Source organism: Amphiura filiformis, chromosome 14 (assembly GCF_039555335.1).
Source record: "Amphiura filiformis chromosome 14, Afil_fr2py, whole genome shotgun sequence".
NCBI classification, from domain to species: Eukaryota; Metazoa; Echinodermata; class Ophiuroidea; order Amphilepidida; family Amphiuridae; genus Amphiura; species Amphiura filiformis.
The window spans coordinates 413,440-430,661 of NC_092641.1; the positions used below are offsets into that span (position 1 = coordinate 413,440).

At 38.2% G+C, this 17,222-nt stretch overlaps 2 protein-coding genes across 2 annotated transcripts; both read left to right on the forward strand.

The window, feature by feature from the left end:
- The first annotated feature begins 2,601 nt into the window (after window positions 1-2,601).
- On the forward strand, window positions 2,602-5,173 carry LOC140170513 (uncharacterized). Its single transcript, XM_072193868.1, has 2 exons — window positions 2,602-4,399; window positions 5,025-5,173. The coding sequence occupies exons 1-2, from the start codon at window positions 2,602-2,604 to the stop codon at window positions 5,171-5,173; spliced, it is 1,947 nt and encodes a 648-aa protein (XP_072049969.1).
- Window positions 5,174-5,225: 52 nt separating this feature from the next.
- On the forward strand, window positions 5,226-5,819 carry LOC140170514 (uncharacterized). Its single transcript, XM_072193869.1, has one exon. The coding sequence runs from the start codon at window positions 5,226-5,228 to the stop codon at window positions 5,817-5,819; it is 594 nt and encodes a 197-aa protein (XP_072049970.1).
- The last annotated feature ends 11,403 nt before the right edge of the window (window positions 5,820-17,222 follow it).

The window sequence follows — 17,222 nt, forward strand, 5'->3', positions numbered from 1 at the left end:
TATTTGAACTCCCTCAGACCCCTTAAAAGCTTAATATATGAACATGAAAACTAAGTATATTTGTCTAGTTACTGCACAACTAGTGTTGAAAACAGTTTCATAACTTGAGAACAGAACATCCAAATTTCATCGGGTTTTCGCACAATCATACATTGAAACTATAAGCTATCAAAACTGGCGACTTTGAACATCTAATTGACTAGCTGACGTCATTATACAGTCTCTTTTACAAGCCTTCCGGTACGGGTCAATGTAGGGTCAATTCCTATGAGGAAATTTTGGGAGTGACGATCAATGAACCATGGTAGAGTCTCATAACCATCGTGGAGATCAATAGCTTGGCTGAAGTGGCTAGTCATTCAAGTTTGGTGACTCATTGAATAGAGGTAATCGGATAATCTCCACTTAAGAGATTAGAATTCTGGCGATCATTCTCCATTTATTTATATACCTCCATGGTTATATTATGGTATAGAGTGCCTGGGTCTTCTATTGATCTATTCAATCATCTTAATCATCTTCTTCAAGTAGTTGAGTCAGAAGGTAAAGATTATATACTTATGGGTGATCTAAATTGTGATCTATTAACAAGCACTCCTCATTGTTATACAAATAGACTCAAAGAAATTTGTAATAATATGAACCTCGTACAATTAATTAAGGAACCAACCAGAATAACTAAGAATAGTAAAACACTCATTGATGTTATTTATTGTACAAATCCTTCTAAGATATGTGATTCTGGAGTAATTCATGTAGGTATAAGCGACCATTCAATATCATATGCGATATGGGGTAAAAAACACAGGATATGTAATGAACTAACAAATGAAATGATGATGATAAAATGCGTGCAGATAAACATAACTTCAGAACATCTCGTTCTTACAAGAAATTCAATGAAACTGACTTCTTAAATGATTTGTGTCAAACAAACTGGGATAGTATATTTAATACTGGTAATGTTAACATTTCAGCTGAACTATTTGAAAAAATTATTTCTTGAAGTTATTGACAGGCATGCACCTTTTAAAAAGCATAGAATTCGTAAAAAGTGTTCTCCATGGATTACCGATGATGTGCTAAATATGATGCGTAAACGTGACAAACTTAAACAAATTGCTATTAAATCAAGTAATGATAACAAATGCTGGGAAAATTTCTGTAAAATTAGAAATGAAACTAACAAACTTATAAGAGATAAAAAGAAAGAGTTTCTTAAAAAAGGTTTTGATGCACACAGGAATAATATTTAAAAAAAGCTGGGAACATCTACGGCATATTGTTCCATCTAAAGGTAAAAATACAAAAATATCTGTTATTAACTCTGAAAACGGCCTGGCACTAACTGAACCTAAAGATAAAGCAAATGAATTGAACAATTTCTTTGCTAACATAGGCCCTAAACTTGCAAGTAAGATTGCTAAAAATGACTTTTGTAATTATGAAGTCAATGATAAGCAGCAAAACTGATCAGTCACATTTTGAATTTGTAAATGTAACAAATGACTATGTATTCAATCAACTCAATAAGTTAGCAAATGATAAAGCTATTGGTTTAGATAACATTCCATCTCGACTACTGAAAATAGTATCACCAGTAATAACACCAATTGTAACTTATTTAATAAATAATTCTTTTGCATCATGTACTTTTCCCACATGCTGGAAACGTGCAAGGGTGATTCCTGTATTTAAAGCTGGTGATCCCAATGATACTAGCAATTATAGACCTATTTCAATTCTAGTTGTTATCTCTTTGAAAGGGCTGTGTTCGACCAACTGTACAAGTACTTAAATGTAAATAGTTTAATTCATATAAACCAATCTGGTTTTCGGCCATCTCACTCCACTTCTTCTTCTCTAGTAAACATCACAGAGGACTGGTATAATGAAATTGATAAAGGTAATTTAATTGGAGTATGTCTGCTGGATCTGAAGAAAGCATTTGACACCGTAAACCATAATATCTTCTTGAGTAAGCTTAAAATGTATAAAGTAGGCGAATATTGTATTAAGTGGTTTACTAGTTATCTTTCTGGTCGCACCCAATGTACATCTGTAAATGGGACTCTTTCAGACTTTACAGAAACTCTGAAAAGTTTCATCTGTAGGATTGTTCGTAATAATTATTTTATTTTTGATAGACAAATCCAGAGAATGAAACTCACGTTTCTTAGCTTTCGATAGCAGGGTATGCCATCTTGATCACAGGTGCTTTCCAGGCTCACTGCATCTCCCGCGGGAAGAAATGGGTAAGAAATATATCAGCTACTTCACATATATCAGCTACTTCACATATCAGCTACTTCACATATATCAGCTACTTCAGAAATATATCAGCTACTTCACATATGGGTAACTTCACAAATGGGTAAGAAATATATCAGAAAAAGAGCTTACCGATCCTCAACAGAAATTGTTATCACGGGGTTTATTTAGGCTTTGCTGTGTCAGCCGATAGGATTCCCAATGATGAATTCATCGTGGCATGTGAGACAGCCTGTGCAAAACTACCTGCTGATGAAGCACAAAACTTACGTATGGAAGTTGCAGGCACACTTAAGTCAGCCAAAATACCCACTTCAAACATTTCCAAAGATGAAAAAATTGCCCTCAAAGAGCTTCAGAAGTCAAAAGATCTCAACAGAATGTACTGTTGTGCAATCAAAAGACACGTACGAGAACAAAGAGGAAACCATGTTGAGCGATGAAAGAACTTACGAAAAGCTCAAAAAAGACCCCACTCCAAGTTACAAAAGGAAGCTTGTCAGCATTTTACAAAGGCTTAAATCTGAAAAGAAGATTGAGGAAGGACAGTACCGGTTACTTTATCCCACAGCCGAGAACACCCCTCGTTTATACTGCACTACAAAAATACACAAACAGGGTGACCCAATAAGACCAATTGTAGATTGTATCGGCAGTGTAAGTTATCAAACTTCAAAAGCCTTAGCAGAGATCCTTGCACCAATTGCAGGGAACACTGAACACCACGTGACCAACTCAAAATCTCTCGCGGAAGAGCTAACAGGCATTTACATAGATGAAGAAGACATGTTCAACTCACATGATGTTGTATCTCTTTTTACTAACACTCCGGTAGAAAAAGCGTTGGAAGTCATCAAGACGAAATTAGAACAAGATATTTCTCTTCCGTCACGCACAAATCTCAGTGTGGAAGACGTCATGGAATTACTTGAGTTTACTGTGACAACTACATACTTCTCTTTCCGTGGCAACATATATCACCAACGCTTCGGGACAGCTATGGGTAGCCCAGTAAGTGCCATCATCGCCAACATTTATATGGAGTGGTTGGAAGAACAGGCCATTGCCAGCGCACCACTAGATTGCAAACCAAAATTGTGGCGACGTTATGTCGACGATATCCTCGAAATCATCCAAAAGGGCACAACCGAGCAGCTAACCGAACACCTCAATACCATAGACCCCATCGGAAACATAAAATTCACCCATGAAGAGGAGGACGATAGAAAGATACCATTTTTTGACACCCTGATCGTTCGAAAACAAGATGGAACAGTCAAGTTATTGGTCTACCGTAAAAAGACCCACACAGACCAGTACTTTAACTTTACCTCACAACATCCTCTACACCAACAACTCGGCGTAATAAGAACACTCTTAGATAGAATGCACAACATAGTGACTGAAGATGAAGACAAAAAGGAAGAGGAGGAAAGAATAGGAATAGCCCTTGCAAACTGCGGCTACCCAAAATGGACAATTGAAAAGGTCAAACAACAAATGAAAAACAAAGCTAAGAAAGACGCAAAAACCAAAAAATCAGACAACGACCCATCTAAAGGAATGGTCGTCATTCCATACATTGAAGGACTGTCAGAAAAGCTCCAACGCATTTTCTGGAAACACCGGATCGCTACTGCCATGAAACCCCACAACACGTTAAAGAGCCTTCTAGTGCATCCAAAAGATAAGCGGGATCCCAACGAGACTTGTGAAGTGGTATACAGAGTGGATTGCAAAGGATGTGACAAAATGTATGTGGGCGAAACAGGTAGAGCGTTTGCAACAAGACTGAAAGAACATCAAAAGGACGCCGAGAAGATAACAAGCAACAGAAATTACACCAGAGCAAAAAGAAAAGAATCATTGACAGAACAAAACAAGTCCGCCATTACCGACCACATTTCTCAGGAAAACCATGTTATCAACTGGGAGGGGGCGAAAATCATAGACAAGGACTCAAATCAACACACCAGAAAGATCCGCGAAGCAATATGTATTCGCAGAGGGGGCAACAAAACCATGAACAGAGACATTGGAATGTATTCTCTTGACCACGTATATGACTCACTGATTAAGCATACATCACATCGTAGGAACGAGACTACCAGTTCCCGCGGGAGATGCAGTGAGCCTGGAAAGCACCTGTGATCAAGATGGCATACCCTGCTATCGAAAGCTAAGAAACGTGAGTTTTATTCTCTGGATTTGTCTATCAAAAATAAAATAAATAAATTTACAGAAACTGTTTGTGGAATACCCCAGGGCTCAATTGACGGACCACTCGCTTTTCTAATTTATATAAATGATTTACCAAATTATGTTTCTCATTGTAAAGTTAATATGTATGCAGATGATACTGTGTTGTACTATGCTTCTAACTCGTCAAATGATATCATGGAGTGTATTAATAATGATTTATAAATTATAAATAATTGGTTACAAAGTAATAAACTTAGTCTGAATACTGATAAAACTGAATTTATGCTAATAGGGTCTAGACAAAGACTAAATACAATTAAGAACCGTGTTAATGAATTATCTATCAACATAAATGGTGTAACTATAAAGAAAGTTAATAAATGTAAACATCTCGGTGTAATTATTGATGACACATTAACTTGGAATGAGCAAATCAATAATGTACGTAAAAAAAGCCTAAAAGGTATGTTCATGCTAAAACAATGCAGGCAAATTGTCTCCTAATGATATTTTATGTACTGTGTATAATGCTATTGTTCTGCCACACTTAGATTATTGTAGTGTTATATGGGGAAATTGTGGTGTTACTGTTTCAAAGAAAGTTCAAGTTATTCAATACAGGGCTACAAGAACTATCTTGGTGCAAAATGGGACACACCTAGCAGAGATGTCCGTGCTGAACTTAATTGGAAACCATTAATTGACAGACAAAACTCAAATCAAACACCTGCCATTCATCCATAAAGTTCACCATGGAACGCGAATCCAATGGACAACTTCCCATGCTTGACGTCATGGTCAAACGCGAAGAGAACGGCTCATTGTCTTTTCAGATTTATCGCAAGCCTACCCACACCAATCAATACCTGAACTTTGCCTCCCACCACCCTTTGCAGCACAAACTGGGTGTGGTACGTACCCTCGTTGATAGAGCTTCCTCTATTGTCACCAAGGAGGAGGACCTTGCCCATGAACTCAATAGCATTCACAAATCTTTAGCGGTATGTGGGTACGATAAATGGACATTGGACACAGCTACCAACAAAACCAATGCCAAACGGCACGTTCGCAATAGTGACTCTGAACAACAAGTCAAAGGTTGGGTTACCATCCCATATCTGGCCGGTGTTTCGGAAAGTCTGAGGCGTGTATTAAGATCCCATGGCATTGTAACCCATGTTAAGCCCCAGAACACTATACGTTCCCTTCTTGTAGCTCCCAAAGACAAGACCGACAAGCTGGACAAATCGGGGGCCGTTTATGGCCTCAAATGTTTAGACTGTTCTTCATCATATGTAGGGGAAAGTGCCAGACCATTAAGAACACGTATTAGCGAACATGCATGAACGCCCCACTTCCCCAGTTGGTGAGCACATCACTAAGGATCACCATAGCATCGACTGGGATGGCGTACGCATTATCGACCGTGAAGAAGACTGGTTCAGGAGAGGGGTCAGAGAAGCGATCCAAATAAGGAGAACTGGCAGCGACCTCAACAGAGACCGGGGGCGCCATGATCTTCCAGTTGTTTACAACAATATTTTGTCACTTGACCAAAACCAATCAATATCTGGTAGTCAAGAGGCAAGTCAAGTGGAATAATCTCTTCAGTGGCTAAAGAAGACCTGTAGATGCAGGTCGCAAGCTACCACAGCTCTGCAAATAGTAAGTCTTGTGACTGTTGTTTTAAATCAACTACTGTAAAACTCAAATTGTTTAATTTTAACCTACAAAATCTTGAATCATCTTGCACCTCCTTATTTGAGTCATATTTTCAGTCATGTAAACAATAGCTATAATTTTCGTCAAAGCCAAAGTAATGTAACTATTCCCCTGCCAAGAACAGAGTACAAAAAGCGCAGGCTGTCATATAGAGGTGCTGTATGCTGGAATGAACTAGAAAATAATATCCAAAATTCTCCAACATTAAAAAATCATAAAGCTATGCCTGTAAACATGGTAAGTATGTAACCATAAGTATCATTTTGGCTTTTGACAATTAATAATTTTGACTGAGTTTGTAATACATTTTTGTATGTGTAAGTCTAGATAATATAAGCGTTTGTAATTGTTTGTTATTTTGTACATGTATATATGTTTGTATGCACGGCCCCAAGGAAGAACAACTTTTGTTGAATTGGGCTTTCCGTGTTGAAATAAAGTCTAATATATCCCCTGGCTTATGGGAGATGAGCAATGTTATTTGGTATAAGACTGTGGGGTTCCATATCAACAAGCTGAAGGGGAGCACTGGTTCACCGGGTTTCTTGGCTATCACAATCAGGTCAATCAAGCATATTTGAAACACTGAATTGACAACTTTAGTCGTTGAACACGAACCTATAGCTGCTCATCTTTGCACTTTGTCAGTGTTTGACTGCTGATAAGGATCCCATATAGTGTGGCAGTACTCCAGTAGTGAATGGACTAGAGCACAAAAAGTGGATTTTGTTGACTAATCACAACAAGAGAGGTTACTTCTAAGAGGCACTGGTGTCCTATTTGCTTTGACAGCGACTTGGTTAATATGCATTTTCGGTTTTGTGATTCAAACTTAACTAGACATAGCTGTGGTCTAAGACCACGAACACAGCCGTTTTGTGACCCCTTAATGACCTTTGATCCCAAAATCTACGTAAATCCCATAGACATTGGCTAATGTTAACGCATGTGTGCACGTGGTATCACTCTGCCATGTTATTTGTGGCAGAACAGGCATTTTTAAAGTTTTTCGTCTCGGACCGGAAGTGATCCCTCAATGAACTTTGACCCAAAATAAAAATTATCACGTATAAACACGTTGATTTATCACGTATGTAACATAAATTAATGTGTGAATGTACCGTCGCTGTGAAGTGATTTTTGAAGCTATTTCGTTCTATACCTGAAGTGAGCCCCTTTGACCCCAAATAAAAATACTAAATACAAACTGGGTAACCACAATTCATGTGTAAACATACCGTTGCTGTCCTTTGTTTTCCATAGATGATAAAATTTTGTGAAGGTATTTCGTTTTATACCGGAAGTGACCCCTTAATGACATTTGACCCTAAATAAAAACATACCGCATATTTAGTGAGTAACCACAATTCATGTGTGAACATACCGTTACTGTCCTATGTTTTATTAGCTATAAAAATTGTTGAAGGTATTTCACTTTATTCCGGAAGTGACCCCTTAATGTCCTTTGACCCCAAATATGTGTACACCCCATAGAGACTGGGTAATTGCAATGCGTGTGTGCAGGTGGCGTCACTGTCCTACGTAATTTGTGGGAGAAGATGCATTTTGAGTTGAAATATCGGGTTTTGACCCCTTTGACTCATGCGTGCCCTTTGACCTCACGAGTTACATGTGACATGTAGGAGCATGGTCACTGATGGTTGTGACCAAGTTAGGTCAAAATCGATGTAAGCATGTCAGTGCTAGAGCAAATGTAAATGTTGACAGAAGAAGAAGAACTAGATATGGTTGCGGTCGCCAGCGACAGGGAGCATGCACTTCCGCCTGACCCCTTAATTACCTTTGACCCCGCAACAATATTACATACAGGGTGTCCCAGAATGATTTATACCGAGAAAGATGGATTTTGTTATGTATGAAGGGCATTTCTATTGGTCATATTGTTTTACATTTTAAGTTCAACATATATTTAGCTTTCTCAGATTTTTTAGATTTTAAAAAATGGACGTTTCTAGGAGAGGTTAGAGAGGATTGCGTAAAAATGGTAAATTAAGTTTTGACAAAGCAACCTATTTTGAAAATCTGTAAAATTACTAACCGTTCAGCACAAAGTAATGTTATGCAGTATTTTGCTGTGTTCTGTTCTTACTTCTACTAAATAGTCGATATCTATCGATTATTTATGATGTTACGAAGCAATCATTGTATGGAATAAAGGATTTGCTACGCTTGAGTGACCTTGAACTATTCTTTATTTGGCGGCAGTTTTGAAGACAATCATTGAGGTGTGCGAGTTTCATCATTTGAAATACTGGCAGAGATGGATTTTTCATAAAAGTATAGAGAAGGTTCGTCCTTAGTGTCACAGCATGCATTATGTCCACAGTATATGGGCAAACCCACAGCTACGTAACAAAGAAGATTAAAATTTACTGCGGCGGATCCTTGAGGAAGTTATATCATCTGTAATAATGACATTTTTGGGTAAAAATTGTGGTAAAAATCACAAAAAAAGTATGTTTTTCAACCTAAATATCTGATGTCATATTGAAATGTTTCACTTAATCCCATATCAAGAATTATTTAGCATTGTCGCTCTACATCTGTGCCAAATTTGGTGTATTTCCTATCGAAGAACGTAGGATTTCTCCAATATTATGCACAGTGCGGCAGGACGATGGTGACAAAGGATCCATGTGTTATGATGGTATTACACACATGCAGTTTTCGTCCATTTTCAGTAATAGCAATGTCACGTCAAAACGAATCAAGCTATTTCCATGAAAGTCACAGAATAAGTAGGAGACATGTGTGGCATTGTATTGCGCTTATTAAATTAGATATACTGTTGGCTATATATTTTTGATATTTTGTTCAAACACGGTATAAATTATCTGGGACACCCTGTATAAACTGGGTAACCACAATTCTTGCGTGAACATGCCGCATGTGGTCATACTGTTACTATCCTATGCTTTTCGTAGCTAATAACAAATTTTGAATGTATGTTGTTTTATACCGGAAGTGACCGCTTAAAGACCTATGATCCCCATTATGTAAAGATCTTATAGATACTGGCCATAGATGATGCATGCTATGTAATATGTGGAAGAAGCATTTTTAGTGAAAATCAAAATTTTAGGTTTCTAACCGGAAGTGTCCCCTTAATGAACTTTGACTTCAAATAAAAAAATACTATATATCTACTATGCAATAACAAGTCATGTGTGAACATACCGTGACTCTGCTATGTTTTTTCTGGCTAACAAAAATGTTAAACATTTTTGGTTTTTGACCGGAAGTGACCCCTTAATGACCTTTGATCCCAACTCTGTGAAGAACTTTTAAACACTGACCATAGATGATGTTTGTGTGCAAGTGACGTCACGGTGCTATGTAGCATGTGGAAGGGGAAGCATTTGAGTGAAAATCACGTTTTTGGCCACTGACTGGAAGTAGATGACCATTGACCGGAAATGATCATGTCACATTTGTGGCACCACTCAATGGTCCTAGTGACCAACTATGATCAACATGGCTGAAAGCGTGTGGCTACGATGGCTGATTATGATGTTGACAGAAGAAAGAAAGAAAGAAAGAAAGAAAGAAAGAAAGAAAGAAAGAAAGAAAGAAAGAAAGAAAGAAAGAAAGAAAGAAAGAAAGAAAGAAAGAAAGAAGAAAGAAAGAAAAATACCGCGGTAAAAAGAAAGCACTGCCCCTGATGGCGGCAGTGCAACTAGATATGGTTGCGTCTGCGACCGCGGACATGTACAGCTGCCAGGTATCTTTGAAGGTATTTTTTTAACATCAGAAGTGGTCCCTTAATCACATTTTATCCCAATTCTCTGCATAGCTTTTAGACACTGGCTCTAGGTGATGCATGTGTGCAAGTGACGTCACGGTGCAATGTAATATGTGGAAGAAGCATTTTTAGTGAAAATCAATTTTTTTTGGTTTCTAACCGGAAGTGGCCCCTTAATGACCTTTGACCCCAAATGAAAAAAATACCATATACTTACTATGCAATAACAAGTCATGCGAACATTTCGGTACTTTGCTATGTTTTTTCTGGCAAATAAAAATGTTTGAACATTTTTGGTTTTTTACCGGAAGTGACCCCTTAATGACCTTTGAACTTTTATGTTATACGTGGAAGGAGTAGCATTTTTAGTGAAAATCCTAGTTTTGGCCTTTGACCGGAAGTGGATGACTTTGACCGGAAGTTGATCATGTGACATCTGTATTTCCTTTTATACCGGAAGTGGTCCCTTAATGACTTTTGACCTCAAATGAAAAAATACAATTTATTTACTATGTAGTATCAAGTCATGTGTGAACATACCGTGACTCTGCTATGTTTTTTTCTGGCTAATAAAAATGTTGAACATTGTTGGTTTTTGACAGGAAGTGACAGCCTAGATAAATTGGGTAACCACAATTCATGTGCGAACACACCGTTACTGTCATATGTTTTTCTTAGCAATTACAATTTTTTGAAGGTTTTTCGTTTTAAGTCTTCGTTTTATACCGGAAGTGACCCGTTAATGACCTTTGACCACAAATAAAAAATACCACAAATAAATTGGGTAACCACAATTCATGTGCGAACACACCGTTACTGTCCTATGTTGTCCTTAGATAATAAAAATTTTTGAAACACCACATTTACATTTTGTAACCACAATTCATTTATGAATATACCGTTACTGTCCTTACTGTTTTTCTTAGCAAATACAATTTTTGAAGGTTTTTGTTTTATACCGGAAGTGACCCCTTAATGACCTGAAAACAAATTATTCCTGAAAAATTGGTGTCAGTTCAATCGGACACGGGTATTATTATTATTCAATTACGTGAGATAGACTTTTGATGGAAATACATGTATTGCATAATTATTTGTATTGAAGGGCTGGTTTGCATTCATTTCTTTTTATTTAATTTCTTATTTAACATTAGCGGTTTTCAACTGAAATGTTTATATTTTTATCTTGTAATAATAGTAATTACCACATTAAATGAGTACCCCCCATAAAATTTAAAAAAATAAATATAAATAAATTAAAAAATAAATTAAAAAAATTCTGTAAAAAAAAAAAAAAAAGTTAAAAAAAAATCCCTCTTATTTACAGTGAAGCTATGCAATTTGATAGATTGAAATTCACAATATGCAATTTGATTAGGGGAAATCTATTCCAGAGGGAGTATGTAAATTAAATGGAACAGCTATTTTGGGGCCATTATTTCAGAGGGAATATGTAAATTAAATGTAACAACAAATGGCCAATGGGTATGTAATTTAACTGGAACAGCCTAATTAATATCGATATCAATGTTGACGTCACATACTCTATTTGTCAGATGATCGTCAAACCTGTATTAGAAGGTGTCAGTTCTGAGGAACTGACACAAAAATACCGGTTACCACGATTCTTTTATGAACATGCCGTCATTGTGCTATATTTTTCTTAGCAGATACATTTTTGAAGGTTTTCGTTTTATACCGGAAGTGACCCCTTAATGACCTTTGAACCCAAATCAGCGAAGACCCCATATACACTGGGTAATAACAATGCATGTGTGCAAGTGGCATCACTGTCCTACGTAATTTGTGAGAGAAGAAACATTTTTTTATTTTGTTTTATACCGGAAGTGATCCCTTAATGACCTTTGACCCTATATACAAAAATACCACATATACACAGGGTAACTACAATTTGTGTGTGAACATATCGTTACTGTCCTATGTTTTTCTTAGCAAAAAAATGGAATATTTTCCGTTTTATACCGGAAGTGACCCCTTAATGACCTTTGACCCCCAATCTGTGAGGACGCCATAGACACTGGGTAATGACGATGCATCTGTGCAAGTGGCGTCACTGTCATCCGTAATCTGTGGGAGAAGCATTTTGAGTTGAAATCAACGTTTTGACCCCTATGACCCCTACGTGACCTTTGACAAACGAGTTTGATGTGACATGTAGGGGCATAGTCAATGATGCTTGTGACCAAGTTAGATCAAAATCAGTGTAAGCATGTGAGTGCTAGAGTAAATGTAAAGGTCGACAAAAGAAGAATAAAGAACTAGACATGAACATAACTGTGGTCTAAGACCACGAACATAGCCGTGATTTTGTGACCCTTAATAACCTTTGAACAAAAAATCTCTGAACATCCCATTGACATTGGCTAATGTCAATGCATGTGTGCACGTGGCATCACTCTGCTATATGTTATTTGTGCCCGAAGAGGCATTTTGCAGAATTTCGTTTTAGACCGGAAGTGACCCCTTAATAACCTTTGACCCCAAATAAAAAATACCACGCATACACTGGGTAATATCAATCCATGTATAAACATACCGTTACTGTGCTATGTTTTTCTTGGTTAATAAAAATGTTTGAAGATATTTCGTTTTATACCGGAAGTGACCCATTTGACCCCAAATCCGTGTGCACCCCATAGACACTGCGTAATAACAATGCATAAATGTAAGTGGCGTCATTGTCCTACGTAATTTGTGGGAGCAGTAGCATTTTAAAGGTATTTCGTTTTATACCGGAAGTGACGGCTTAATGACCTTTGACCCTAAATCTCTGAGGACCCCATAGACACTGGGTACTAATAATGCATGTGTATAAGTGGCATCACTCTCCTATGTAATTTGTGGGAGAAGCATTTTAAAGGTATCTCGGGTTGTGTAAAGAAGAAGAAGAAGATCCTGGAAGAAGAAAGACACAGCCGTAGTCAACGGCTGTGTAACTAGATATATTGCGTCATTGTAAGTTCACGAAGTCTAGCCGTGACCTTGAAATGACATCTGATGACCTTGAAATTATTTTAGAAATAATTATCTTTTCGTGAAAAATGTAGGCTTAAAATTTAATAACAATCAATTCCATACAAACAGTTGACCTTTTGTTGACCTCTGATGACCTTGAAATGACCTTCATTATGTTTTGAATCATATCAACATCACATATACTAATTTCATTCAAATTGGACAAACTTAAAAATGTTTCCCCTTTTGACCCCAAAACAGACCCCTCCTCCATATTTAAGCCAAGTCTGATTACAATCCTATATGCACATACTGCTAAAGCCCTTTTGGCATTATTCTGATGATCAAAGCAAATATTGAATTTTAAAGTGATTTTCAGTAATCAACCCTTTTTGTCCCCTGTGAGGACCCCATAGACACCAGCTAATATCAATGCATACGACGGGGTATCCAAAAGTTTTTGACATCACCAAGAAGTGAGAGAGCTATACAGATGAAATTTTGTCAGTGTAATCACTGGTCCTTATGTACATTGTGGTCCAAAAATGGTCTCATAAGTATGTTTACTTTTTGACCAATGACACGCTTATCTCTATTTTGGATGGAGTCAAGCTGAGCTAGTGAGGTGGGAGTTGCACCAGTCCAAGCACTACTGGCATATTCCATTTTTGACCGTATCATGGCCTTGTAGATGATGGCTCTCTGTGCAGGTAGAATATAGGGCGAAGCTCTTCTAAAGAGTCCCAGTCGCTGACCGGCTGTCTTTGACATTTTGGTGACTACTTGGTTCCAGGACAAGTTGTTATTCAATGTAAGACCTAGAAGGTCCACGCTTTCAGCTTCTTCAAGAGTTACACCAAAAAAGTGAAGTGGTGGATGGTTGCCATCAGCATCTCTTCGGTTGGAGATGGTAGTGGTTTTACATTTGGGAGCACCAAACAGGACATTCCATGTCTTAGCCCATATCTCGATCTTGGCCAAATCCCGGTTGAGAGATGCTGCAGCAGGAAGTCTATCTTCTCTAGATTTGATGAAGGACATAATGGTAGCATCATCTGCGTACAAGATGGACTGATTGTTTAGATCTTGTGAGATGTCGTCAATGAAGATGATAAACAGGAGGGGGCCTAGTATGGAGCCCTGGGGTACCCCAGCATTGATTCTTTTCGATCCAGACTCCCTCCCATTCAGGACGACCTTCAGTGATCTATCTTTGAGATAGTCCGTCAGCCAAGCATGAAGAGTACCTGAAAACCCTAGTGCAGAAAGTTTCTCAAGCAGACCAGTGTGCCACACACGGTCTAAAGCTCTGCTGATGTCAAGGCAGACGACCCGTGCTTCTCCTCTGTTGTTGAGCGAGTTGGCAAGACATTGCGAGACATATGTCAAAGCATCTGATGTAGAGTGACCAGCCCTGAAACCAAACTGCCGAGGGGAGATCAGATGATGTTCATCCAGGTGTTTCCACATTTTCTTACTAACAAGCTTCTCCATCACTTTTGACATAATATACAGCAGAGAGATGGGCCTGTAGTTCCCAGGTGTATGTTTATCACCCTTCTTGTAGCATGGGATAACATGCGCACACTTCCACTGAGCTGGCATGTAACCTTTGTCAAAACATAATATAAAGAGGCGAGCGAGTGGAGTAGCAAGTTCAGGAGCCGCCATCTTCAGGACAAGAGCAGGAACATCATCTGGGCCAGAAGCTTTGTTGATATCTAGCTTCAGTAACTCTTTCTTAACTTTGCTGGGCCAGAACACAACCTTCGAGCAGAAGGAAGAAGTCCTAGTGTGCAACTCTGGGATACTTTTGTTGTTGTCTTCTTCAGAGATGGTAGATTTTTCACAGAAAAGGGAAGATAAACATTCTGCCTTGTCTTTTGAAGAGATGTGTGTATTTCCATTTGCCTTTAGTACTGGAATTTCAGACTTTCCACCCTTCCCAGCTAGTCTACGTGCTGTCCACCGCCAGCTCTTTGACCCTGTTTTCAGTTCAGTAGTCATCTTCTCTCGCACCCGTATTTTGTGGGAGGATATAGCTTTTCGGGAAATAGAGGTGTAGGTGTTTCGTGCCTGATTATACTCTAGGCGAGACTCAGGTGTTTGAAGCGCCTTCCATCTTCTCCATTTGCCAGTTTTCTTCTTTAAAGCCTCATCACACTCCTCATTCCACCACTCAGGATGATTAACAAAAGAACGGACAGTCTTTTGTGGGATGTTGCTGTGCATCGCTGTCTGGATGGCACTTGTGATGTTAGAGCAAGCAGTCTCCGGGTATTCTTTTGTCAATAGAGACCTTGCGGAATGAAGTTACTTTAACTGGAACGGCAACTTCAGAAATATCGATTGGATTTCTTGCTCAAATTTACTCCAACGCAAACGTATGGTTGGTTACTGCAACAACAGCGTCTTGTCGCTTAAACTCGGGACATGTGTATCAATGTGCGTTCAAAAGAAGGGCATGTGTAAGAGCTTGTAACCGACTACATCCAAATGTCTCTCTTTTGTTTAGTCAAGTGGTTATTAGTCCCACTTCAAGACAAAAGACTCTACCTTAAGAGCTTCGTTTGAGTAAACATGGATGAACTCGCGATACCACTCAACATGGACTATGTTGGGACCCAGCGTTAATCTCCTTATCATATTATTTTGAAACTAGCTAGGCCCTATACGTTTCAATTAATATTCTTACGATAGTTATAGGCCTATATATATAATATTATTTAATAAAGGCTCGTCAGCTTTGTCAATTTCTTATTCCAATTTACTTCGCAAAGCCTAATGAAATACATATTCTTTATTTCTTTTCCCTCCTTCAGAATCTCTCTCCCCTTCCCCTCCTGTTTCCCCTTCTCTACATTCTCCTTATTTCCCCCCTCCTTCTCCCCTCTATCTGTACTCGCTCTCTCAAACTTGACCCTCCTATAATTACCCACTCGCACTCCTGTTTTCCCCTCCCCAGTGATTTTGTCAGCTCCTCGGCACTGGGACAGTGCCTCCCCCTTGAAATGACCTTCACCACGTTTTGCATCATATCCACATGACATATACTAATTTTCATTCAAATTAAACAAACTTTGCAATTTGACCACTTTTGACCTTTGGTTGACCTCTGGTGACCTTTAAATGACCTCCATTATATTTTGAATCATATCAAGATCACATATACTAATTTTCATTTAAATTGGACCAACTTTAAAATTAGACCCCTTTTGACCTTTGGTTGACCTCTGGTGACCTTGAAATGACCTCCAATATATGTTGAACCATATCAAGATCACATATTATACTAATTGTCATTTAAATTGGACAAACTTTAGAATTATACCCTTTTTGACCCCAAAACAGACCCCTCCTTCATCTTTAAGCCAAATCTGATTACAATCGTATATGAACATAATGCTAGAGCCCTTTTGGCATTATTCTGATGATCACAGCACTTAATATGTAGAAAATATTGAATCTTAAAGTGAATATTATATTATAATATTATGTAAACATATCGTTACTGTCCTATGTTTTCTTAGCTAATAATTAAATGTATTTCGTTTTATACCGGAAATGACTCCTTAATGACATTTGACCCCAAATCTGGATACACCCCATAGACAATACGTCGGAGCGCGGCGATACTGCGTCGCAATTGCTTTGAGGTGCGGTGCGGTGCCACACTGCATCGTACTGCAAAATACTGCATTGCGGTATCGCAATAAATTCAAACACATTTTAACTTGGAAATGCGACGAGTTGGTTGAGTAGAATTTTACCCCTTTGACCCCAAAACAGACCCCTCCTCCATGTTTAAGCCAAATCTGATTACAATCGTATATGAACATAATGCTAGAGCCCTTTTGGCATTATTCGGATGATCACAGCACGTAATATGCAGAAAATATTGAATTTTAAAGTGATTTTCAGTAATCAACCATTTTGTCCCCTATATGACCTTGAACTCAAAATCTGTGAGGACCCCATAGACACCAACTAATGTCAATGCATATGTGTCAGTCGCATCTCTGTACCATAGAATCTGTAGGAAAGAAGCATTTTGAAGGTATTTGGTTATGTGCCAGAAATACCACCTTAATGACCTTTGACCCCAAATCTGTGAGGACCCCATAGGCCCCGGCTATAGCCAAGGTCAATGTATAAATCTCATTATTGTACCACGTAATCTGTAGGAGAAGAAGCATTTTTGGTAAAAATCACATTTTTAGCCAAAATTACTCATGCATGACGTTTGACCCCAAATGGGTCATGTCAAATGTAAAGGCTGGGGTAGTGG

Coding starts and splice junctions, on each gene's coding strand:
- LOC140170513 (XM_072193868.1), top strand. CDS start 2,602: ATGAAAAAATTGCCCTCAAAGAGCTTCAGAAGTCAAAAGATCTCAACA. Junction 4,400..5,024: donor CAGTTCCCGCGGGAGATGCA/GTGAGCCTGGAA, acceptor TGCCACACTTAG/ATTATTGTAGTGTTATATGG.
- LOC140170514 (XM_072193869.1), top strand. CDS start 5,226: ATGGAACGCGAATCCAATGGACAACTTCCCATGCTTGACGTCATGGTC.